General features: G+C 44.5%; 1 protein-coding gene across 2 annotated transcripts in view; it reads right to left on the bottom strand.

Annotated features, from left to right (window-relative positions):
- The window catches only part of LRMDA (leucine rich melanocyte differentiation associated), a 773841-nt gene that overhangs the window by 227010 nt on the left and 519511 nt on the right, over positions 1-27320 (bottom strand). Inside the window, exon 3 of one of the 2 annotated variants that reach the window (XM_066600375.1) lies at positions 671-802. In XM_066600375.1, coding sequence (XP_066456472.1) covers positions 671-802 — 132 coding nt within the window. The remainder of the gene's footprint in view (positions 1-670; positions 803-27320) is intronic. The other variant, XM_066600374.1, reaches the window with a different exon arrangement.

Here is a 27320-nt window from a genome sequence, read left to right on the forward strand (position 1 = left end):
CTTCAATAGAAGCCCGTGGAGACCCGCAACAAAATGGAGCATGGTCCAGATTTTTTCATGCTCCATTTTTTTTTAAATCACTTTTATTGACCATCCGCGGGTATTTATCTACCCGCGGGTGGTCAATGCATCCCTATGGGGCGCGGATCCGCGGGCAGGAGAAGAGTTAAAATCTGCTGTGGATTTTAATTCTTCTTTTGCCCGTGGACATGAGGCCTTAGAGGTTTTCCACCTATGAGACATTTATGCCATATACTTTTCATATATCATAAATATGCCATATGGTGATACCCTTGCTCTAGAGCACAGATCCCCAACCTTTTTTACCTTGTGAGCCATATTCAACTGTGTGATAGTGAGCAACACTGAGCTCAAAAATGTAGGCAAGACATATTCAATTTGGTGAAATAACAAATCCCAAATTTGTGAACATTTGCTTATAGGTGCTGCATTTCAGTGTAAATTTGACACTGGTAATATATCATTTTATTTGGCGCTGTTTAATGTTTAGGAAATGACTGTAATAATGTCAGTTGTCCAAGAATATAGCTATTACTGAGAATACTTTTGGTGAGCCGCTAGCTGGGGATCCCACTTCTGCAGTCATGGCAGCTGCACCCTGAGAGCCTAAACAGACTGATGGGTTAGGCAGAAGTACATAGTCTGAAAGGATATATTATTCTTGTTTAGGGTCAATGTGTGCAGGTATGGAAGCATTGGGAAGGTGATATGATTTCCTAGTTGATTGTTGTCTAGTATTAGCTCTTCAAGGCACACAAAACCTTCCAGTCCTTCTAGAGACCTGCAGAGAGAACAAAAAAAACATAAACTACAGCATTCAAACTGCTAAAAGTAGTTAAAATGAAGCTTCACCTATATAAAATGTAGAATCTAGCCTATTTGTAATCTATATTACTGGTGTTCCCATAGTTTATACTGGGCAAATGAATGGCAATATTTTGTTATCACAAGCAAATCTATCTGTCCATAGAGGTCTTTGTGGTTTAAATATTCTTGAGGTTGAGAGTGTAATTGAACAAAGGAGAACTTACTGCTAACATCTTCTACTACTACTCAGATTTGCATACTGCAGCCTACACCTAAAATATTCACCTGTATATAGCAAAGTGTTTTCAGCAAAGTTTGGGACGCTCGCAGACGCCACTTGCACTTTATAAAGTATTGAGCTTCTACCATATTTGATGGAGCGGTATATAGTGACATATTCTTGGAACTCCTGTGGGGTACATTTTGAGGGCCTAGATCTGGTCAGCCGCATAGCCTCTCACCATGAGTGGTGTAAATTTGCTAAACAGAAACCTCTATACAGGGGCTAAGTATAAAAAAGTAAACTAGCCCTTCTCTCAGATATGAGTCGCATAATCTCCGGACCCTTCTATCCTAGGATAGGGGCGTAAAGTAGTGGGAGAAGCCTCAGGAGGGGGTTCCAGTTTTGACTTCTTGAGTTGCATCTCTCATTTGTAGTATGGTAATTACTGTGCCTCTGCATCACAATGTCAAAAATGAACATCCAGGTATCATCAGGCACCGCAGAATAGCAACTAAATCTAACAAGAGAAAATATTCACCTGAACAGCCGGCATAGTGTACAAAAAAAAAAGAAGAATATGGTATACATTGTAAGGGTGGAAAAAGGACAATGCCCAAAACACTAGTGAGATGTATTTGTCAATGTCTGGCATCTCCAAGCACCTAGTCTTTCCTGGACCCAACCTCCATTCCCAAGATAAATAAGGCTGTCACAGTTCACCTTCAATCCCTGGGCACAAATTTAAGATGTCATCCATCATTCATGCCTGAGTAAATATCAACCACCCCTTTCTGTCTACTCCCTGCAACATCAATAAATAGAGCATAGGATTGGAGGGTATAATTTGGAGCTTAACTCATTCATATTTGAACAGAACTCACTGGCTCTAAATGTTTTCTCTTCCATCTCTGTCTATCCCGTTGCTCTCTTCTGGGCTCAAACAAGGTCCTCTGGGGTAAGTAGTGCATCATGTCCAGTCAATAGCACATATTTGTGCACTGCAAGGACATGGCATAAATCAACAGTGACAGCGGGAAGGCTCCGAAGAAGCATGACACCCAGTTAGGCATTTCTAGTAAATAATTCTGAGCCGGCCGGCTGCATTAACCGGCTGGCAGCCAGGAAATCTGGCAAAGTAGGTACTTAATGTTAACCAATTGGAAGATGTTTTTAAATGAAGCTCAGTGGAGGAAATAAATGGTGTTCCGCCAAATATCAGTCTTCCTGTGGGACTAGTACCCGAGTCTGAAGAAATACACAGATATTCTAAGGGTTAAAAAGCACAGTGGAATGAGAGCACAATTGCTTTCTACACGTCCGGTTCAGATTGTCCTATTTCTTTGTAATATTGTTAGTTTCTCGGCTAGTCGGCCACAAACTTCAAGAGTTGATAATTGTTTTCACTCCAGCAGACTATTGGGCCTTTGTGTAATTCTGGAGTCCAATTTTCATCTGAAGATCAAAGCAGTAAATACTATTAGTGAAGATCCCACAGTGAGATTATTAACCATCCTGCGGTTATTTTATTTGTTGGTGTCCTGGGTGTAAATATCACATCCCTGTGGTGATACACAAATAGAGAATTGTAATGAAATATGTTTTGCAGGTATCACAGCTGCATGCAAAGTGCAGGATACACGCAGAATATGTTGCGAATACGTGCCGGATACAAGCCGGATACATGCCCCGCACACTGCAGGCACATTGTTTATCAACAACACGCTTATGTAATGGAACTTTTATTGCCATGGATACCAATCACAATGCAGGGATCAGCACGCCGCCACATCTTCTGTAGTTGTCACGATGCTCGGTTTAGTAAATCGGTAGGAACAGGAAGTATAGAGGTGGTGTTATGCTTAACTGCAATTGTTGTTAAAAGTTTTATATATATGACATACATATTACTTATTGCTTAACCACTTCTTGACAATACATTTTACCCCAGTTCCTTAACAGGCATGGACAGTTAGCAACTGGTTAAAGGGGTTTCCATGATCATTGTTTTAAATAAAATCCAGCTCTCATGCCATAAAGCAAGAAATAGTCATGCACTCACCTCTCCCCGATCTCATTGTATCCCAAAGGGCCTCTCCGGGTCCCCCCTGGCATCATATTTACAGGCTTCTACAGACGACTTACGGGACATCCCAGGTGCCGAAGCCAATGACAGAGCTTGGAAATTAAGCATTAGTTTCAGTACCTGTGAAGTTACGTAAACTCAGTGGGACTGCAATCTGTACACAAATGAAGGAGTGGAGGAACGAGCAGTGGCATGGCAGAGGGGAGAGCGAGGAGAGGTGAATGTATGACTATTTCTTGTTTTATGGCGGGGAGCTGGATTTTATGCACAAATCTCGCACGAATATGCGAGATTGCATGTTGGCGAGCACAATATCGGGCCAACTTTCACAGCCTGATATCGAACTTACCTGTGTGAAGTTATCCTAATGGTCAGGAGTGGAGAAAACCTCAGTTCCTAACCATTTAACCCCTTACTTACCACAATCAATTGTAATCAACAACATTTAAACAGCTCCTCCTGTCATCCATCAGTAACCTGCAACATGATTGTGGGATGCCAATGGATTCCAATGACAGTCGAAGACCTCCGGTAGGGTCTGATTGCTGATCGGTCAAAAGCACACTATGCTGCACTTCAAGTAGTGCAATGTAGTGTATCAGCGATTCAACAATCACAACCTCAAGTCCATTGAAGAGACATAAAATGTGTAAAAAAAAAAAGTGCAATAAAGTTAAAAAAAAAGTTACCATATATACTCGAGTATAAGCCTAGGTTTTCAGCACAATTTTTTATGCTGAAAAAGCCCCCCTCGGCTTATACTCGAGTGAGGTAAAAAAAGAACAAAAAAAACCCCAGAATACTCACATCCCAAGCTGTGTCTGTGTCCCCGGCGTGATGGTCTTCCCGGCAGTAAGGCCAGTTGCTTGAGCATTCTCCCCGCTGTCATCTCCCTGCATGGCTTTGAATTACCCCGCTGTCAGCGCTGTGTAGGTAAGCGCTGTGATTGGATCGAGCGCCAGCCAATCACAGACGGTGCTCGATTATTCACAGCCATTCAGTGGATGACATCGGTTTATTGAGCGCTGGCTGTGATTGGCTGGCGCTCGATCCAATCACAGCACTTACTTACACAGCGCTGACAGTGGGGGAATTCAAAGCCTAGCAGGGAGATGACAGCGGGGAGAATTCTCAAGCAGCTTGGGCACCCCTGGGGAGACCATCGCGCCGGGGACACAGACGCCGGCTGGGAGGGGAGTATTGCATTTTTTCTTTGCTATTTGTGGTAAACCCTATTGACTCTGCTTATACTTGGGTCGGCTAATACTCGAGTATATACGGTAAATTAGTTTACTTAAAAACCCCCTTTATAGTAGGAAAAATTAAAAAAATAAACATTATATATTACCGAGTTCATAATTACCCATACTATAAAAATAACCCAGCCATGTAGGAGTCATCTATATACAGCAGTACCAAGTCAGGATAAAAAAAGAGAGGGTTAGGGAGAGACCTCATGACCTACCCTGAAAAAACCTTGCCTTGGAAACCCTATGAAAGAGTCCTCAAATGACTCGGATATGGTATCCGATGGTAGGCCCTCCAGGTCAAAGGATTCTCTAAATGCTACTGGGAAAGAGCAAGGTTTCGAGTACAAGTAGTCGGAGTTTCCCTCATGATGAAACTGGGGGAAAGCCCTCGGTAAGCCCAGGTGATGAAAGGAAAGGACCGCGCTGTACCAAAGCTCACATACTAGCAACATGGAATGTATGTGGCATGAGTCTAGGGAAACTGGGCATTGTGAAACGACAAGACTTAACATTAATATTCTAGGAATTAGCTAATTGCACTGGACAGGCAATGGAAATTTTCAGTCCAATGACTTCACATTGCACTATGCCGGACATGAGGATACCAAGAGGAATGGAATAGCATTTATTACAAACTAGCAGACCTCAAAGGCAGTAGAAAGTTTTAGAGCAATCAGCGACTGTATCATTGCTATCTGGATACGTAGTAAGCCAGTGAACATCTCACTCTTACTGGTATATGCCCCAACAACTGATGCTAATAAGGAAACCATTGAAGATTTTTATGCCGACATCCAGAAAACTCTAAACAAAGTGCCAAAGAAGGACATCACTTACATTATGGGCATTTCAATTCAAAAGTCGGCAGCCAGACAGAAGCAACCATCACAGGAAGATTTGGGCTTGGTGAAAGAAATTAAGCCATTGATCGCCTGGTACAGTTCTGCCAAAAAAATAGGCTCAGGAAAGCAAACACATGGTTTATGCAACCCAAACACCGACTGTACACGTGGACATCTCCCAATGGCCACTATCGAAGTCAGATGGATTACATTCTGTGTAATCATTGTGGACGAAGTTCAGTCATTGCAATAAAAACCTTTCCTGCGCAGACTGCGGCACTAATCAGGAACTCCTTGCCGCTTGGATCAAGATCAAATTCCGTAGCATTAAGAAAGGTGCTCCATTGAGAAAATTCAACACCTCTGAAATCCCCCAATCATACACTACTGAGGTAGCAAACCAATTTAAACTGCTTAACACATCAGAAAAGCATCCAGAGGAACTATGGTACGATATACAGTACAGTCCACAGTTATGGAAACAGCCAGTAAGCATCTCATCTATAAGAAGCAGGAGAAACAATGCTATTGGTTGTCTGAGCAAACCCACAGAATAGCCGATAAAAGAAGAGCAGCAATGGTGGCCGGCAACAAAGATGAAGTTCGGCAACTAAATGCTGATTTTCAGCGAGCGGCAAAGATAAGAAAATGGACTGGAATGAGCGTTGCAAACAACTCGAAGAACTCCGCAACAAAAATACGCCTGTGTGCATTATGCCTAAGCCTGTAAAAAAAATGGCTGAATTTCTGCCTTTTTTCCATCCTCGCCAAAAAAAAATTAACAAAAGTTAACCAAAAAGTTGTCCTGCAAAAAGCAGTGCCAGAGATGGCAAAAAAGTGTCTAAAGCACATCACAAATGTGGTGCTAAACATGTAAAACAGTTTTCTGGCACAGTTTGCCATAAAGCTGGTGCATAGTCAGTAGTAAATCTGCTCCATTGTCAAGCGCTGCGGAAGAAGTTGGCGCTATAAAAATAAAGATTATTATTATTATTATTATCCATTGTTGTTCAATTCATTTTTGTTTGGTGCCAATGAACAAAAACATTCTTGTTGACATCCAGAGTCTACGAACCTGCCCAGGCCTCCCTACAACTGAGAAGCGAATACAACTACTAATATAAACGTATAACCAGGACCGCAGCTATATTATACGTTTATCATCTACAAAATTGTAGTGTGGGAGCGCATTCACATGCTGCGAGCGCCCCACGATGGTTTTAGTATGGTTATTTTGTCTCTTTAGGATGTTTGTATTTTCTTGAACTATTTTAACTTTTTATTTTTAATAAATGACTAATTTATCAAAATACTTAGGCCAGTTTTACACGGGCGATAAAATAGCGCGATATGAGAGAATTATGAAACCCATGCTTTTCAATAGTTTCCTTCACATTTGTGGTGTTTTCACCCAAGTGATGTTGCGTGAAAAATAAATAGCTGCATGCCCTATCTTTCTGTTTTTTGCTCTTTTTTATTATCCATATTTCCCTATGGAGCCTTTGTTTTATTGCAACGCATGAATTTGCGATTTTCGTGGTATGCGATGCGTATTTAGAAAGTCCTATTGCTTCTCTCGGGGGAAAATCGCAAGCAGCAGCGATGTTCTTGCAAAGAAAAGCAGCGCTGTTGCTCAGACATATCCTGAACAAAGTTGCGATATTGCCAAGATTTTCACGCAGTGATATCGCAATCGCCCGTGTGAAACTACACTTAGAGCCGCCTCTCGTCTTGTATATTATTAATGAGGGCTGCACATCAGCAACAAAAGCAGGGAGGTCCATACAGGTATCACTGCATTGCTGTGATTTATACACCAGTGTACAAACTGGACAATCCTCTGTAAGCTAAATATATTACCAGCCCAAATGTTTTTCGGATAGTGTGCTGCAATGTATCAGTCTGGAGTCCAGTCTGTTTAGCTCACAAAGGATTGCATATATAATTTTTAGATTTGTTTGGATTTTCAGCCTTTGGGTATACAGTAGGTCAGGAACATCTTTGGACCGGCTCACTTTTTTTTACATTTTGTTATGTTGTGGCCTTGTGGAAATTAAAGAAAAAAATCATGTTTTTTCCTATCATTCTGCACTCAATACCCCATAATGACAAAGTGACAACAGAATGTTAGAAATATTTGTAAATTTAAAAATAAAAAACATTTTGCATTGACATACGTATTCACACCCTTCAGCATGACACTTGAAATCTAGCTCTGTGGACCTCCCATTTCCCTTGATCATCTTTGAGATGTTTTTACTCCTTGATTGGAGTCACCTGTGAGAAGTTTAGTTGACTGAACATCATTTTAAAAACACCCCCCTGCCCATGTAAGGTCTCACCGCTCACAATGCTTATCAGCACTAAAACCAAGCCATGAGGCCGAGGAGGAAAGAACAGCATGTAGAGCTCAGAGACAGGATTGTGTGGAGGCACAGATCTGGAGAAGGCTACAAATACATTTCTGCTGCACTGAAAGTTCCCAAGAGCCCAGCGCCCTCCATAATTCTTACATGGAAGAACAACCACCAGGATTCTTCCTACTGTTGGTTGACCCATCAAACTAAGCCATTGGAGGAAGAAGGAGTAATAGAGGTGAGCAAGAAACCACATTATAAAATGTAAAAAAAAGTGAAAAAGTCCAAAGACTCTCCGGACCCACTGCATACAATAATATTTTATTCACTGCCATACTTTTTTAAGTTGTATAACTTCAGGTTTCATTTGCATAAAACCGAGCTTCAACCTAGTTTGGATTCAAGTACATCCATTTATTTTCTACTAATATTTTGAACTAGAAGAACTAATATAGGAGGGTGTGAAATTGCGAGTTACAGTGTAAAAAAAGAAACATGAATCCAATTCTGAGCATCACCCAACTTAATACTGATGCCCCCTCCCCTTCTCTTATTAGTCCTGCTGGGAAATATCCCTAGCAAATACTCAATGGATATGACAAACCATCAAAACACATTCATGTTCCTTTTGAGTCAAACAGAGATGAACCTTTAGTTTCCACTGTAATTAACCCTATACTTGTTAAGATAATTATGATCAAGCTCTCTGTCACAGCTAATTTCAAATCATCACTGTTGTTTGGTTACTCTCCACCCTTATTAGCAGGCAGGAGGAGGTTTTTGTTAAGCATTCAGGGTAACAAAGATGTCCCACTGTAAAGGATACGTATGCAATTTATCTCAGGCATTTTTAGTTTCAAATTGTATGATAGGTAAATAATTGCAGAAAAAAAGCATAAGAAGGAAACAAGAATGAGATTCCCACTGAGGGAAACATTAAGATATGAAATAAATAATACAATGGAAACCATTGTCTGGAGCGCAGGAAAGGGAAGACATGCTAGGAACACACTAGGTAAGAACAAGGTACATGCATCAAACAAAGCAGATGAACCAGCTCCCCAGCCCACTCCAAACATCAATGAGGGCACGGACATGGTGGACCAACCAGATGTGTAGATACTTGTAGAGAAAAACTCAGAAAGTTAGAAGAATCCTAAAATCCGACTTTAATTCATAAATATTAAAAACACGGTGACCCTACTTCAAGAGAACTTTCTAGCGCATTTCTGGCACAAACCTGCAACCTTAGATGTAGTTAATCAGAGACACCAATGAGAGCTACACCTGTAGTTACAAGCACCGGCCACTACACAGGAGTCGGCACAGCAGTTTCCACTCCAACCCCTGTGTGTAGCGGCTCTGACAGTATGCGCTCACTTAGCTAATTGGCCATGTTCCTGAACGGCAGACCCAAGCCGATCAACTATTGATGACCAACCCCAAGAATAGGTCATCATTTGTATTTGTGCCTGCAAAACTCCTTTAATGATATTACTATGAATAAGGGCTACTAGAGTTTCCCTATTGGAAAAGGGTAAAACCTTCTGCCTCCACGAGTGCCATGGAGATATCATCAGAATTTCTATTACGTGTAGAGAGATAATGTGAGGGGACATGGCCGCCTCTAGATTTTGTCTATTGTGGACACCGAGCAGGAGTGCGGAGATTACCACAGGGAGTAAAGGGACCCTTTAATGGAGCAACATACAAATAGTCACTTAGAAAAGTCACTGAAGCGTACAAATTTTTCACTTGCTTTTTCACAGAGCAATGATTGTTTATTAGTTGCATGCTGAAATATCATTCATAGAGGGAATTTCCATGCAAATTTATTTACTGAGACAATACAAACTGAGACTTCACATCAATTGACTTTTGCTGAATCAACAACTATGTTTTTTGTAAGTTGAAGTGAAACAAGTATCTTATCACTCAGCACCCTGTTGGTGGCCATGTTTACGCTGAATGACTATCATTAGGATTAAGGAGTATTGGAGCCAAGTGTACTTTGGGACCAGGAGAAAGTCCACTGAAGATCTCAGGAGCATTTAGAACTGCTTATGCCTGGGCCAGACCAAAGCCAGGATGGGATATGGCAGAAGACTTTGGGTTATTCACAGGCCTGTGACAGGTGGAATGGGTAGAACTGTTGTTTATGATACAAGGGTACAGCAAACCATCTAGGAAAAAATTAAATAAAAAGTTAATTCATTAATTTGGGGAAGGCAGGGGCGCTAAATTATAGGAAGGCCTTGTGGGACACAATGTAAGACAATTTATCTGAATTTTGTTATGTCAGTTATGCCACGTGACATTCAAAGGGGGTTGTCTGCCCTCTTTTTCACTGACGATGTATCCTCTGGATAGGTCATCAGTAGTTGATGGACAGAGGTCCACCGCTAATTGTCCGGGCTGCTGTCCAGTGCTCCGGGACGGAAGTTGTCATTAATGGTCAGGGGTGGAAGTGCATGTGCCAGCTTCACTCCCATTGAAAACAATGGGAAAGCCACGCTGCTATGGCACTTCCAGTTCCTCTCCAAAGCAGGATTGGATATAACGTCCTGATCAGCAGTAAAAAAAGAGTACAGACAATTCCTTTGATGCAATGTTAAAATATCCATGCCCTCCCATGGAGGAAACCATTTTCCTCTATTTTTTTAAGCAAAGTTCAGGTTTTATTTAGATGGACTTTGGTTGATATTCAACCTTGCCACCAATGCAAGTTCTAAAACAGGTTTGATTTATTAGTTTTGTAGTCCTGGATCAAGTATATAGTTTGTGCCTTTTGTTTTGTGTATCTCCGACTGGTTGTCATGGAGTCCAAAGTAGCGGAAAGTTGTTACTATTGGTTTAAGTTATGCGCATGCGCAGCGACAATCTGTGAGGTCATCGTTTGGTACGGTCACGATACTTTGCCTGGTATGTGCATGCGCTCTAGGTTTATCTGGTTGAGATTGTGTTCCTGTAGACAATTAGCCTTGTGATTGGTTGAGATACGTGTGTGTGCGCACCCAAGATCCTAAGACGCAGAGTATCACTTCGTGAGACAGCTGATTGTTGATTAAACTTAACGTGTGGTGAGTCTTTCACCTGGCGACGGATCCACGTACCCTATGGAGAGGTTGGAGAAGTGGGTGTGTATTGGTACATGTCGTGATTGGTGTGTAGTTTGTACATATATGTATTCATTGCACTGTTGTATATGCTTGATAAAGACCAGATTCTTTGCTGAAACATTGCAGCACATTCTATGTATGTAGACAATAAAGTAATTTCTTTTATACAAATGAAGATTTAATGATTTCCTGAGTGCTACTCTCTATCTACTTCTTGCTGGATTACGGAGGGTTTACAAGTCTAAACCCACTTCTGGAGTGTACACTAACCTTGCTTCCCCATGGATTGTTAATAGGTAGAGATGAGCGAGCGTACTCGGAAAAGCACTACTCGCTCGAGTAATTTGCTTTATCCGAGTATCGCTGTGCTCGTCCCTGAAGATTCGGGTGCCGCTGCGGCTGACAGGTGAGTCGCAGCGGGGAGCAGGGGAGAGCGGGCGGGAGAGAGGGAGAGAAAGATCTCCCCTCCGTTCCTCCCCGCTCTCCCCTGCAGCTGCCTGCTCCGTGCCGGCACCCGAATCTTCAGGGACGAGCACAGCGATACTCGGATAAAGCAAATTACTCGAGCGAGTAGTGCTTTTCCGAGTACGCTCGCTCATCTCTATTAATAGGCTGTGCTACTGACAACTTCTCCTTTCTCGTATCCTCAGGATAAGTCATCAGTAGTTGATGGACAGAGGCCCACCGCTAATTGTCCGGCCTGCTGTCCCGTGCTGTGGGACGGAAGTTGTCATAAGTGGTCAGGGGTGAAAGTGCATGTGCCAGCTTCATTCCCATTGAAAACAATTGGAAAGCCACACTGCTATGGCACTTCTTGTTCCTCTATGAAGCAGGACTGGATATAACGTCCTGATCAGCAGAGAAAGAGGATGTGCCGTAGCAGTGCGACTATCCCATTGATTTCAATAGGACTGAAGTGCATGCACTTCCTGTACTGACAGCTATGGGTAACATCTGGCCTGCTGCACTGACAGCGGACCAGATAATTGGCCGATGTATGGGGTTCTAAAGCAGCGGGAGGCCAGATGAAAAAGGTCCTCAGTGAAAAAGAGTACAGACAACTCCTTTGATGCAATGTTAAAATATCCGTACCCTCCCATGGAGTAAACCATTTACTTCTACGTTTTTAAGCAAAGTTCTGTTTTACAAAAAGTGTTCTGCCTCCATCCTGTCACTGCCACGCCATGTAACACCGACTACCTGCAACATGTGGACACCACTCTATACACAGTGCACACTTGTTAAAAAAACTGTGATAACCTGAGACCAAACACCTGCAGTGTTTGTGGACCACAGCTAAAACCTGTACTGTGCCAAAGGGCAACTACAAACCTACCTATCACTCTAGATCCAGTCCTGGAAACACGTTTTACCAAACTTTGTAGCAAACCATGTTTTTCTAGAGAAATTAAACTTTCCGGGCCTTCATCTAGCTCTCCTGGATTCTAAGTTATGCAAGACTGCCTGCACACAAATGGGTCAGATTCCGTATTCAGGATCCCGCAGCGAACCTGACCCTGTGCCTGGCCAGGACCCCGCTTACCTGCTTGGATTCTTCATATTCTGTACTGTGGATGTGCCGGCTGTGGTGCCAGCACACATGCGCAGTACAGATTATGTCGCACTGTCACTAGGCGATGACGCGGATCCTGCGACCTTCCCGCAATGATAATTGCGTAAGGGCCGCTTACATTGACTTCAATGGAATCCCCTTAAAAATAGAGCATGCTGCGATTTTACCAAGGCGAGTAGAAAATCGCAATTGATTTGCACTCCACGCCCATTCTGGATTTCACAATGCAAATCCGGCCGTGTGCAGTCGGCCTAAGACAGGACTCTAGAGGAAAATTGCATCACTCAACCTCCGTCCCTGTCACTGTCTTACTCACATGTATTATTAGGACTAGTAATTATTAGGATATTATAGTACCAGTGTTTCTGGTGGCGCAATGCACCACACAGCTGTGCTACATGCACGTCACACACACAGCACTGCTACATACACTGTTATTTCATATAAGAGGGATCAGAAGCAGTACAGCAGTGGAGATGGAGGACCTGTGATGACGTCACCATCATGCTCTGCCCCATGATGCTGATGCTCATCCCAAGTGAATGACTTACATGCTCCGTCCCTGATCACATGATGGTGACGTCATCAAAGGTCCTGCATTCTTGTGCAGATTATTATTGGCGGACTACAAACCCCCCGCGTGCTCAGTTTCTATGGAATACTAACAAACACCTACCCAGACAGCAGCAGTGTGCTTACAGGCCTGTGATGACGTCACCGTCATGTAATCAGGGGCGGAGCGTGTAAGTCACTCACAAACCCACTTACCCACACACGGATGGACAGGTCGTTCTTAGTAGTTTGATCGTCTCTTGTTTTGATTATAATTCAGGAACATTATAAGATGCAACACTTCACAACTTGAATTTCATGGTGTGATATGTTGTTAATGTAACGTAACTAAAGTATTTTTGTCCAAAATTCATTAACAGTTAATGGCTACATAAATATCGTAACGCAGTGAACAATAGTTTTATGCATTGAATGAACAGGCCAAGCACAACAAACATTACTTTGGCACATGCTAGATCTTCATCCTTCACAAAAGATGGCATCATTTAACTCTTTGCGCGGGCATCCTTAAGACAGTGCTGAATAAGCCAAATATAACTCTAAAATCGGCACTCAGCCTTCAAGATCTGATGGTAAGGTCTGAAATTAAAAAACGCAGAATAACACAGGCCTTTGGTTTTCCCTCCACCTGGAGGAATGTATGCAGGGCAGTGGTGGTGTTTATATGTAGTGGGCCTGGGAGCCAAGCTCGCTCCATACATGGCTGATGCCATTTGAATTTGTTCGCACTGATCGCAGCTGTTAAGCCTTTAACCCTTTCCAATCCAATTTGTATCCTGGTTTTCCTAGGGGGCTTACTCTTTTTCTGTCGTTATACAACGGTGCTATCTGCTGGCTAAAGCCAGTACCGCATGAGGTGACACATTAGATAGGCTCCGATAGCGGAGTGGCTAGCAATATACAGTAAGAGAACCCCGAAGGACATCTTCCAACATCGGAGCTGTACAGCCTTAAATCATGTCTTTGGATGTCAGACAGTGGATTGGAAAGGGTTAAATGTGATGAGATTGCAAGGTTCCATTCGCTTGTTATGGAAGCCCAGGGCATTCTGAAGGTCCCAGGGCTGACAGGTATTTCTGCCTATTAAGATTGGCTTGTGGTTTGCCTTAATACAAAATTTCTGCAGAAATTGCAGTATAAGCGATGAAACGATGGCAAGTCAAAGATCCCCATGGGGCATAAAAAAAGTAAAAGTGGAAAAAATGGTTTATTATTGTAACAAATAAAGGATATTAAAATAACAAATAAAGGATATTAAAAGTTTTAAAAAAAACAAAACAGATTTATAATAAAAAATATATATATACAATATACTTAGTACTGCTGCATCCATAAAAGTTCAGTCTATGAAAACAAAACATATTTTTTTTTTCTGATGCCGCTCTCCTTGTGGGATAAATAATAATGCCAGAATTGTACTTTTTTGTTGTCCCCTGATAAAATTATCATGTTATATTTGCTGCACCATGATCAGAGTGAGGCTGGATTCACACGAATGTATATCGGCTCGATTTTCACGCCGAGCCGATATACGTCGTCCTCATCTGCGGGGGGGGGGGGGGGAATGTAAGAGCCAGGAGCAGGAACTGAGCTCCCACCCCCTCTCTGCCTCCTCTCCATCCCTCTGCACTATTTGCAATGGGGAGGTGCGGGACAGGGGCGGGGCTAATTCTCGGAACCTAGCCCCGCCCGTCCCCTTTCATTGTAAATAGTGCAGAGGGGCGGAGAGGGTGTGGAGAGGAGGCAGAGAAGAGGCAGAGAGGGGGCGGTAGCTCAGTTCCTGCTCCTGGCTCTTCCATCCTCCCCCCCCCCCCCTGCAGATGAGGACGACGTATATCGGCTCGGCGTGAAAACCGAGCCGATATACGTTCGTGTGAATCCAGCCTAAGAGATGGCAAAATTATATATTTTTTTTCATTTCACTTCACTTAGAAATTTTTGAAAGTTTTTCAGTGCATTCTATGTACATCACATGGTACCACTGCAAAATACAACTCGCCCGGCATAAAAAGCAACAAGCGCTCAGACGTCAATGGAAAAATAAAGGAGATATGTTTTTTTGAAAGAGGGGGAGAAATAAAAACATTTTTTTTATAGGGTCATGTCCCTTTAAAGTGAGGTGGAGTAAGGTGGAGTTTTTACCACTTTCTTGGCCCATCAAATGTTTACTTTTTCAATTATTTTAATTTTATTGTTATTTCTGTACTTTTTTTTGCACATTCCTTACAGTTTTTTCTTAATTTGTTTCGGGTGGATGTGATATAACTTTAAGAATCTATTTACGCTGAATATGATTATAGACTCAGGTTGGCTTTGATTCAGTTAAATAAATCATGCATCCCACTCAGATGTCTAGCAATGCTGTAAGGAATTCACATGATAGTGCACCATTGTGTGTGATGACACCAAACCAGTTGCCATCTTGGCTTCTTGCTGCAGTATGGGGGAAGAACGATTGTATGAACGATTGATTGTCCCCTATGCCACCCAATTTGGCCTGAATGTAGGTCAGTTAAATCACCGGATCGCAAGCAACAATTATTAAATTCAGTGCTTGCTATCCAGCTTATATCCATGGGAAAGGATCCTTAGTGTTTGGATTATTTCCATTTTTGCTATGTCTTTGTTTGCTTTACTCAGTGAATCTGTGCATTGAAGAACACTGGCTTGCAGAAATTGTGAAAGCGTTAAAAGTCGCTTTGTAATCCTTGGAATAGCAAGTTGCAGCAATAAGATGCCTGTCAGGTTGCTCACAGATACCTGTCATGCAAAATCCAGACTTTCACCAGCACAGCATTTTTGAACTACGTACAATATTAGAAGTCACTTGGCCACTCGGAGCTCGAGCCGCCTTTTGTAAGATGCACAACGGAAGATAATTAGTTTTGTAGAGTGTGAGCTCCTTCTCCTGTCCCCAGGTTCACCATAAGACTGAAGGGGAGAGACAGCAACATAGGCAAAGCCAGGCTGGGTGTGACAAGTGAGTTATAGACTGCCAGTAAGGATTCACAGCTCCGTGTGCTGGGAGGTTAATATTCTCACATGTCATTAGGTCTGCTTGCTCCACTGATGGTTCATTGAATCAGGCAGCAAATTATTCCCTCTCTACAGTAGAGGACACCACACTTCAAAGGGAAGTAGCCCGGGTCAAGACAGCTCTCTGGTTTGATTAATGACTTGAGATCAGTAGAGGTTTCTAGTTGGTAGGAATGTGACTGAAGTTTTTGGCAAGGAAGATATCTTGGCACAAGGTCGAATCCAACATAAGAACCTTCCTGACAGTGTTATGACCCTCGCATAACCCGAGACCTCTGGGAGGTATCTATAAGCTGGGAAGCCATTGCTCTACATATAAGGTTTATTTCATAAAGTGTTCCTTTAGGACTGCTTTATAAATGATTATGACAAGGGAAATCATAATGCAAAAATGTACCTGACATAGTAAACATAAAAGTAATTGTAAAAAGGTAAAACAGAGCTATTCCTTCAAGCAGATTTATGAATGACAGTTAATTGAATACAATGAACTTTCTTGCAAATCACACAAAATGTCAAAATAAACCAATGGACACTTTCCAATATTTCTGGATAAAATAATATTATTTACAGTTTCTTTAAACAATAGGCAGTAGATACGTCATTCAGATACTGCCTGTGTTTGGGTGATGTATTGCACTAAAGATGGGGCTGTAGGACTAAAGCTGCATTCAAAATTATTCAACCCCCACTGCAAATTAGGTTTATATGGCAAAGCAAGGCAATGATATCTTTTCTTAAGCTTTTGGACCACTCTATTAACTAAGGGTGCCCAACAGGTCGTCCCAGCAGTGATCGTTCCTGCGCTTTTACACAGGAATGATCAGCGCTGGTGAATGGAGGAGGAGCGGGTCAGAGATTATTTCAGCCCATCTGCCTCCATTCACAGAAAAAAGGCAGTCATTCATAAGTCAACGACTGCCTGTTGACACAGGCCGATTCATCGTTCAGATTTCTGTACATAAAAACTGAATGACAAACGAGAAGCAAATGAACTCTCATTTCTCATTCAATTGGGGCATGCATTTTCTCTGAACAATAATCATTCAGATTCTCACTGGATCCTGGGAATATGAATGAATATCGGCCCATATAAAAGCCCCTTTAGCTATAATTCTAAAACAAACAATAAAGTCAACAAAGCCCTAGCCCATCTAGGTATTTGATGCACTTTAACTCAAGCACACCTGATATAACTAATGAAGATCTTGATTAGTTACATCTGGTGTGTTTGAGACAACACCTGATTTGCAAAGGTGTGTTCTTGTGCGGGATTCTATTCAGAGGGTTGAATAATTTTGAGACTGCTGTAGTAATAACAAGTAGAATTGTGGGTTGAATTTGGAGAAACCACTCCTCATATTAGTTGTGTTGAGCTATTTCAATTGTTCTGGTTTGATTAAATTGTTCTTGTATACTACACAGAACTTTATACAGTTAAGTTTGAAAGGTTGTACTATAATGTCCAGGTTCTAAACCTGACCCCCTTCTTCCTGCTGTATCCCCCACACACCCTCTTGCACTTCTCACTGCATATACACAGATACAGCTGGTGACTGGCTCATACGGTTCATGCTCACATATAAACATTGAAGAGGCATGCGTTCACACGAACACTGTGGCCACCTCAGTCAGTCTAGGCTATTAATATATCAGATCGATGGGGGTCCACTGCTTGCAACCCCCGCCAATCAGTTGAGTGAAGAGGCTGCAACGCTCTTGTAAATGTTGCAGCCTCTTCAATGTTTACATCTGAGCATAAACTTATTTGTACTCAGAATACCATATTACGTTATAGTGGCTGTTCTGAGTACTATAGGCTTGGCCCATTGACTTCAATGGAACAATCCTGTAATACTCAAAACAACCACTATAAATAATATGGCATTCTGAAGGTAAACAGGATTGGGCTCAGATGTAAACATTGAAGAGGCTGCCATGGCCCATTCAGTCAGCTGATCAGTGGGAGTCCCGAGCTTCGGCCCCCCACTGATCTGATATTTATGGCCTTTCATCAGGATAGGCCATCAAGTTTTAAAGGCTGGATAAACCCTTTAAAAAAAAAAAAAAAAGAATAAACAACATATGTATCATATAAAAGCACTTTGTAGAACTGAAATGTATATTTTTTCATGTGAATATGTGTTTGATTCTCAAACTACATTTGTTATGTAATTTTTTTAATCTTTTAAAACTACTGTAATAGAAAATAAAAGAACACTGAAGTGGCCTAAGGAAAAAACAATGGTCCATGCTACAAGTTTTACTTTCTCTCGGGTCCTATTATCAGCTCATCCTTATTTTTATAGCCAACAGATTAAAATGCTAGCTACGCAATCTTTGATCTCCCGTTCACTGACACAAATCCTTTCTACGCCCCCAATGTGTTCTTCTGAGGTAATTAGTACTAATTAAAAGGTTTCCAACAGCCTTTGGTTCTCTTCCCCCTCCTGACTCTCTCCAAGGAAAGCACATTGTGCCTTTGAAATGCAAGAATCACTCACTCTCTGTTTAACTCAGGCGTCAATTGGACTTCTGTAGCTCCATTATATTAGGAGAAAACACAATTGTGCCCATCAGTGGTCTGTGTACCGTGTATATTATATCACTCTTCAGTCCTACGTATTGCTGCTTTGTATGGAATCCCGGCTTTCGCATTTGTTTCAGAAATGCACCCCAACAGGTACGGAGCTTGGCCTCTATAACAAAAGGCATTTTTGTTCTCTTCTAGAATATTCAAAATAGGAGGCTATTCGTGATGTAAATAAAATTACCTCGGTGTGTGTGTGTTGGGGTTGGGTGCATTTTGTAGACCTCTCCTCAAACTTGCAAGCACCAACATTAAAAAACAAAATAATACTTCTTGTTTTTCTCCTTTTGTGACCACACAGCAAAATTACAAAGCAATGGGGGATGCCATAGAAGACTAAACATAAAGTGGGCTATGTATATAAAGGCAGTTTGCTACCATGCAAAAATCTTGTAAAATATTGCATTTACAAGGTTCTCCATCTGCGAGTGACTGTGTGGACATGTACCACCATCTTATATTTGGAGATGTGGTTGCGTTCACCATTAGCTGATTACATGTTAACTCCTGTTAAAAAATAGTCAGTCCCCCCATGCCATTATTTACAATGATTCTAATTTTCCCTACATAAAGTTCGCCTCTTTTAGGAGGATTTTCCTGACATTTTCTTAGTAAAGATCTTACAGCACATCAAGGGGTTCTGATTGTTAGAAAGTATCTATCAGGAGAAAAGGACCACAACATGTCCAAGGCATTACATATACCCTGAATGATAGTGAAGACTGTCAGCAAAAAAGGAGATTAATGGCTCAACAGTGACATCACCAAGAACTGGAAGTCCTTCAAAAATTGATAAAAAGGCCAGAAGAATATTGGTCTGGGAGGCTAAGAGGCTGCCGGCAACATTAAAGGAGCTACAGGAGTTTCTGGCAAGTACTGGTTGTGTAAAGCATGTGACAACCATCTCCTGTGTTCTTTATATGTCTAAGCTGTGGGAGAGGGGGGACAAAACGGAAGCCTTTTCTAACAAAGAAGAACATCCAAGCCAGGCAATGTTTTGCGAAAACGTCCATCAAGTCTGACAGAAGTCTGTGGAGAACGTTTTGTGTCTGATGAGACTGAGGGGGAACATGATGGCCAGAATTCCAGAAGGTATGTTTAGTGCAAAAACACTGCCATCACCAGAAGAACACCAGACCTGCAGTGAAAATGGTGGGGACAGCATTATGTGTTGGCTGTTCTGCTGCTGGAACTGGGGCTTTAGTCAGGGGGGAGGGAATTATGAACAGTCCCAAATATCAGTTCATTCTGGCACAAAACCTTCAGGCCTTGACTAAAAAGCCGAAGATGAATTTCACCTTTCAGTGCGACCCAAAGCAGACTTCCAAATCACCAATAGAAAGGCTTCACCAGAGGAAGATCAAAGTTTTAGAATGGCCCAGACAGAACCCAGACCTGAATCTTACTGCAGGTCTGTGAGTAACCTGAAGAGGGCGCTACTCACCAGATGCCCCCACAATCTGACAGATTTGGAGCACTTTTGCAGGGAAGAGTGGGCAAAGATTGCCAAGTCAAGATGTGCCATGCGGATAGACAACGACCCAAAAAGATGGAATGCTGTCATTAAGTGAAAGGGTACAACAACAAATTAGTTGTAAAGTGTGCATATTTATGCAACCACATTATTTTAGCTTTGATTATTTTTCCGCCCTAAAAGTTTTCAGTTTGTTTTACAAAGGAATTGTACAGATAACAAGTCACACTGAAGGTGGAAATACGTCTGAAATGAATCATCTGTCAATTTTTTTTTTCAACATGGCCAAAACATGCAGAGGTGTGTAGACTTTTTATATACACTTTATATGTGTGTGTGTGTATATATATATATATATATATATATATATATATATATATATATATACACACACACACATGCTTTTTGCCTTATTTATGTATTATATATATTTTTTGGTTTGTTTGTTTTATGTATTATAAGTGGTTGTACACTACAGTATTGAATTGATTATCATCCTCCATCATGAACAAAAAAGAACAATAAATTGCTTAGCAAACAAACAACTGCACAAAAGTCTGACAGATGTTAAATACTCCCAATAAGTTAAGAAAACATGATATTCACAAGGATTAAGCACTAGAGATGAGCGAGCACCAAAATGCTCGGGTGCTCGTTACTCGGCACGAAATTTTCGCGATGCTCGAGGGTTCGTTTCGAGTAACGAACCCCATTGAAGTCAATGGGCGACTCGAGCATTTTTGTATATCGCCGATGCTCGCTAAGGTTTCCATTTGTGAAAATCTGGGCAATTCAAGAAAGTGATGGGAACGACACAGCAACGGATAGGGCAGGCGAGGGGCTACATGTTGGGCTGCATCTCAAGTTCCCAGGTCCCACTATTAAGCCACAATAGCGGCAAGAGTGCCCCCCCCAACAACTTTTACTTCTGAAAAGCCCTCATTAGCAATGCATACCTAAGCTAAGCACCACACTACCTCCAACAAAGCACAATCACTGCCTGCATAACACTCTGCTGCCACTTCTCCTGGGTTACATGCTGCCCAACCCCCCCCCCCCCCCCCCCCCCCCCCGCACGACGCAGCGTTCACAGCGCACACCAAAGTGACCTTGCGCAGCCTTCAGCTGCACTCATGCCACACCACCCTCATGTCTATTTATAAGTGCGTCTGCCATGAGGAGGAACCGCAGGCACACACTGCAGAGGGTTGGCATGGCTAGGCAGCGACCCTCTTTAAAAGGGGCGGGGCGATAGCCCACAATGCTGTACAGAAGCAATGAGAAATATAATCCTGTGCCACCGCCATCAGGAGCTGCACACGTAGGCATAGCAATGGGGAACCTATGTGCCACACACTATTCATTCTGTCAAGGTATCTGCATGCCCCAGTCAGACCGCGGTTTTTTATAAATAGTCACAGGCAGGTACAACTCCGCAATGGGAATTCCGTGTGCACCCACAGCATGGGTGGCTCCCTGGAACCCACCGGCTATACATAAATGTATCCCATTGCAGTGCCCATCACAGCTGAGGTAACGTCCGATTAAATGCAGGTGGGCTTCGGCCCACACTGCATGCCCCAGTCAGACTGGGGTTCTTTAGAAGTGGACACATGCAGTTACAACTCCCTGTGGACCGACAGCATGGGTGGGTGCCAGGAAGCCACCGGCGGTACATAAATATATCCCATTGCATTGCCCATCACAGCTGAGGTAATGTCATGTTTAATGCAGGTGGGCTTCAGCCCACACTGCATGCACCAGTCAGACTGGGGTTCTTTAGAAGTGGACACATGCAGTTACAACTCCCTGTGGACCCACAGCATGGGTGGCTCCCTGGAACCCACCGGCTGTACATAAATGTATCCCATTGCAGTGCCCAGCACAGCTGAGGTAACGTCCGATTAAATGCAGGTGGGCTTCGGCCCACACTGCATGCCCCAGTCAGACTGGGGTTCTTTAGAAGTGCAGTTACAACTCCCTGTGGACCCACAGCATGGGTGGCTCCCTAGAACCCATCGGCGGTACATAAATATATCCCATTGCAGTGCCCAGCACAGCTGATGTAACGTCAGCTTTAATGCAGGTGGGCAAAAAATTAATTGGATTACACTGTAGGCGAGGGCCCCCAAAAATTGGTGTACCAACAGTACTAATGTACGTCAGAAAAATTGCCCATGCCCAACCAAGAGGGCAGGTGAAACCCATTAATCGCTTTGGTTAATGTGGCTTAATTTGTAACTAGGCCTGGAGGCAGCCCAGTTAACATAAAAATTGGTTCAGGTGCAAGTTTCAACGCTTTAATGAGCATTGAAACGTATAAAAATTGTTTACAAAAATTATATGACTGAGCCTTGTGGGCCTAAGAAAAATTGCCCGTTCGGCGTGATTACGTCAGGTTTCAGGAGGAGGAGCAGGAGGAGGAGGATGAATATTATACACAGATTGATGAAGCTAAAAGGTCCACGTTTTTGATGGTGATAGAGAACAATGCTTCCATCCGCGGGTGCAGCCTAGGTATTGTTTAGGTATCGTTGCTGTCCGCTGGTGGAGAAGAGAAGTCTGGAGAAATCCAGGCTTTGTTCATCTTGATGAGTGTAAGCCTGTCGGCACTGTTGGTTGACAGGCGGGTACGCTTATCTGTGATGATTCCCCCAGCCGCACTAAACACCCTCTCTGACAAGACGCTAGCCGCAGGACAAGCAAGCACCTCCAGGGCATACAGCGCGAGTTCAGGCCACGTGTCCAGCTTCGACACCCAGTAGTTGTAGGGGGCAGAGGCGTCACGGAGGACGGTCGTGCGATCGGCTACGTACTCCCTCACCATCCTTTTACAGTGCTCCTGCCGACACAGTCTTGCTGGGGAGCCAGAAAGCTGTCAAAGGCCTTAGAGAGTGTTCCCCTGCCTGTGCTGTACATGCTGCCTGATTGCTGCGCCTCCCCTGCTACCTGGCCCTCGGAACTGCGCCTTCGGCCACTAGCGCTGTCGGATGGGAATTTTACCATCAGTTTGTCCGCCAGGGTCCTGTGGTATAGCATCACTCTCGAACCCCTTTCCTCTTCGGGTATGAGAGTGGAAAGGTTCTCCTTATACCGCGGGTCGAGCTGTGTGTACACCCAGTAATCCGTAGTGGCCAGAATGCGTGTAACGCGAGGGTCATGAGAAAGGCATCCTAACATGAAGTCAGCCATGTGTGCCAGGGTACCTGTACGCAACACTTGGCTGTCCTCACTAGGAAGATCACTTTCAGGATCCTCCTCCTCCTCCTCAGGCCATACACGCTGAAAGTATGACAGGCAAGCAGCATGGGTACCCTCAGCAGTGGGCCAAGCTGTCTCTTCCCCCTCCTCCTCATCCTCCTCATGCTCCTCCTCCTCAACGCGCTGAGATATAGAAAGGAGGGTGCTCTGACTATCCAGCAACATACTGTCTTCCCCCGCCTCTGTTTCCGAGCGCAAAGCGTCTGCCTTTATGCTTTGCAGGGAACTTCTCAAGAGGCATAGCAGAGGAATGGTGATGCTTATGATTGCAGCATCGCCGCTCACCATCTGGGTAGACTCCTCAAAGTTTCCAAGGACCTGGCAGATGTCTGCCAACCAGGCCCACTCTTCTGTAAAGAATTGAGGAGGCTGACTCCCACTGCGCCGCCCATGTTGGAGTTGGTATTCCACTATAGCTCTACGCTGCTCATAGAGCCTGGCCAACATGTGGAGCGTAGAGTTCCACCGTGTGGGCACGTCGCACAGCAGTCAGTGCACTGGCAGATGAAACCGATGTTGCAGGGTGCGCAGGGTGGCAGCATCCGTGTGGGACTTGTGGAAATGTGCGCAGAGCCGGCGCACTTTTCCGAGCAGGTCTGACAAGCGTGGGTAGCTTTTCAGAAAGCGCTGAACCACCAAATTAAAGACGTGGGCTAGGCATGGCACGTGCGTGAGGCTGCCGAGCTGCAGAGCAGCCACCAGGTTACGGCCGTTGTCACACACGACCATGCCCGGTTGGAGGCTCAGCGGCGCAAGCCAGCAGTCGGTCTGCTCTGTCAGACCCTGCAGCAGTTCGTGGGCCGTGTGCCTCTTCTCTCCTAAGCTGAGTAGTTTCAGCACGGCCTGCTGACGCTTGCCCACCGCTGTGCTGCCACGACACGCGACACCGACTGCTGGTGACGTGCTGCTGCTGACACATCTTGATTGCGAGACAGAGGTTGCGTAGGAGGAGGAGGAGGGTGGTTTAGTGGAGGAAGCATACACCGCCGCAGATACCACCACCGAGCTGGGGCCCGCAATTCTGGGGGTGGGTAGGATGTGAGCGGTCTCAGGCTCTGACTCTGTCTCAGCCTCCACTAAATTCACCCAATGTGCCGTCAGGGAGATATAGTGGCCCTGCCCGCCTGTGCTTGTCCACGTGTCCGTTGTTAAGTGGACCTTGCCAGTAACCGCGTTGGTGAGGGCACGTACAATGTTGCGGGAGACGTGGTCGTGCAGGGCTGGGACGGCACATCGGGAAAAGTAGTGGCGACTGGGAACTGAGTAGCGCGGGGCCGCCGCCGTAATCATACCTTTGAAAGCCTCCGTTTCCACAACCCTATACGGCAGCATCTCCAGGCTGATAAATTTGGCTATGTGCACGTTTAACGCTTGAGCGTGCGGGTGTGTGGCGGCGTACTTGCGCTCCAACACTTGCGCTAGCGACGGCTGGATGGTGCGCTGAGAGACATTGGTGGATGGGGCCTAGCACAGCGGAGGTGAGGGTGTGGGTGCAGGCCAGGAGACGGTAGTGCCTGTGTCCTGAGAGGGGGCTGAATCTCAGTGGCAGGTTGGGGCACAGGGGGAGAGGCAGCGGTGCGAACCGGAGGCGGTGAAGGGCCTTCGTCCCACCTTGTGGGGTGCTTGGCCATCATATGTCTGCGCATGCTGGTGGTGGTGAGGCTGGTGGTGGTGGCTCCCCGGCTGATCTTGGCGCGACAAAGGTTCCACACCACTGTTCGTCAGAAGTCTGCCAGACCTTTAAACACCTCGGCCTCTGCAGGGTGGCATGGCGCGAGGGGGCGCTTTGGGAAACAGTTGGTGGATTATTCGGTCTGGCCCTGCCTCTACCCCTGGCCATCGCACTGCCTCTTCCAACCTGCCCTGCTGCTGCACTTGCCTCCCCCTCTGAAGACCTGTCCTCAGTAGGCGTAGCAAACCAGGTGGGGTCAGTCACCTCATTGTCCTGCTGCTCTTTCTCCGAATCCTCTGTGCGCTCCTCCCTCGGACTTACTCCAATTACTACTACCTGAGTGATAGACAACTGTGTCTCATCGTCATCGTCCTCCTCACTTTCCAAAGGTTGGGCATCGGTCACGAGAAACTCCTCCAGTGGGAGAGGATTCGGAACCATTGCTGCCCATTCTGGGCAGGGGCCCGAGAACAGTTCCTGGGAGTCTGCCTGCTCCTCAGAATGTGTCATTGTAATGGAGTGAGCAGGCTGGGAGGAAGGAGGAGCAGTAGCCAGAGGATTCAGAGTTGCAGCAGTGGACGGCGCAGAATTCTGGGTGGTCGATAGATTGCTGGATGCACTTTCTGCCATCCACGACAGGACCTGCTCACACTGCTCATTTTCTAATAAAGGTCTACCGCGTGGACCCATTAAGTGTGAGATAAATGTGGGGACTCCAGAAACGTGCCTCTCTCCTAATCCCGCAGCAGTCGGCTGCGATACACCTGGATCAGGAGCTCGGCCTGTGCCCACACCCTGACTTGGGCCTCCGCGTCCTCGCCCGCGTCCACGTCCTCTAGGCCTACCCCTACCCCTCAGCATGCTGTATTACCAGTAGTGCAGAAACAGAACGCTGTAATTAAATGTGCCGCTTATTGGCCTGTGGTTGGAGGCTGACTTCCCTTACGGAACGCACAGCAGAGCCAGGAAACAACTTTGCGCACGCCTGTAGTGAGATGTAGGTGCGTATGACTGAGCTAGTGGAATTCACAGCGCAGAAGCAGTCAAGTAGCCAAAGGCCAGTAGTAGGCCTTAAGTATTTTGCTTTTTTTTTTTTTTAAATGCTGAGCTGATACAGCAGACAGATACTGTAGGCAGCGTATAATATTATGTATACTCTTTCCCTCTGGCGGGATGACGGCGATCATGTAACAGAGACAGCAGATCCAGGAAACAATTTTGCGCAAGCCTGCTGTAACGCTTAGCTGCGTATTAATTAGGACTACTACCCCCAGCAGATAGATATTGTAGGCAGCGTATAATATTATGTATACTCTTTCCCTCTGGCGGGATGACGGCGCTGATGTAACAGAGACAGCAGATCCAGGAAACAATTTTGCGCAAGCCTGCTGTAACGCTTAGCTGCGTATTAATTAGGACTACTACCCCCAGCAGATAGATACTGTAGGCAGCGTATAATATTATGTATACTGTTTCCCTCTGGCGGGATGACGGCACTGATGTAACAGAGACAGCAGATCCAGGAAACAATTTTGCGCCAGCCTGCTGTAACGCTTAGCTGCGTATTAATTAGGACTACTACCCCCAGCAGACACGCAGTAAACTGAAGACGGTCACAGGTAGCCCAAATATAGTATTTTTCCCCAATTTTTTGGAAAAAGCCCACTGCCTATATAGCCTGAATATCTCTTTCCCTGCCTCACCAGTACTGGCCCTATACTCTGTACAATGACTGCAGACTGCGGACGCAATGCTCTGCACGCCCGATATACAAAAAAAAAAATTGTGCGACACTGCTAAAAGCAGCCTTAACAGTACTGCACACGGTCAGATGTGGCCCTAAGAAGGACCGTTGGGGTTCTTGAAGCCTAAAATCAATCCTAACACTCTCCCTATAGCAGCTCCGGCATCAGCAGCACTTTCCCTGATCTCTGTCAGAATGCATCTGTGGCGAGCCGTGGGAGGGGCCGATTTATATACTCGGGTGACACCTGATCTCGCCAGCCACTCACAGCAGGGGGTGGTATAGGGCTTGAACGTCGCAGGGGGAAGTTGTAATGCCTTCCCTGTCTTTCTATTGGCCAGAAAAGCGCGCTAACGTCTCAGAGATGAAAGTGAAAGTAACTCGAACATCGCGTGGTACTCGTCTCGAGTAACGAGCATCTCGAACACGCTAATACTCGAACGAGTATCAAGCTCGGAAGAGTACGTTCGCTCATCTCTATTAAGCACCCATATTATATTGGCTTATATCGCCCCTGGTTTATATTGCACTCACTTCCATGCAGTGCAGTTTTCTGCCTGATACTTATCAGATACCAACTTGATATTTAGGTCTCTTCCTCTGTGCTGTGCTAGCAATCCTATAAAGTATCAGCTCAGCATCTATGCCTGCTGAGAGGACAGTGTGATTAGCATCGCTTGATTAGCATTACTTTC

This window comes from Eleutherodactylus coqui, chromosome 4, assembly GCF_035609145.1.
Source record: "Eleutherodactylus coqui strain aEleCoq1 chromosome 4, aEleCoq1.hap1, whole genome shotgun sequence".
NCBI lineage: Eukaryota > Metazoa > Chordata > Amphibia > Anura > Eleutherodactylidae > Eleutherodactylus > Eleutherodactylus coqui.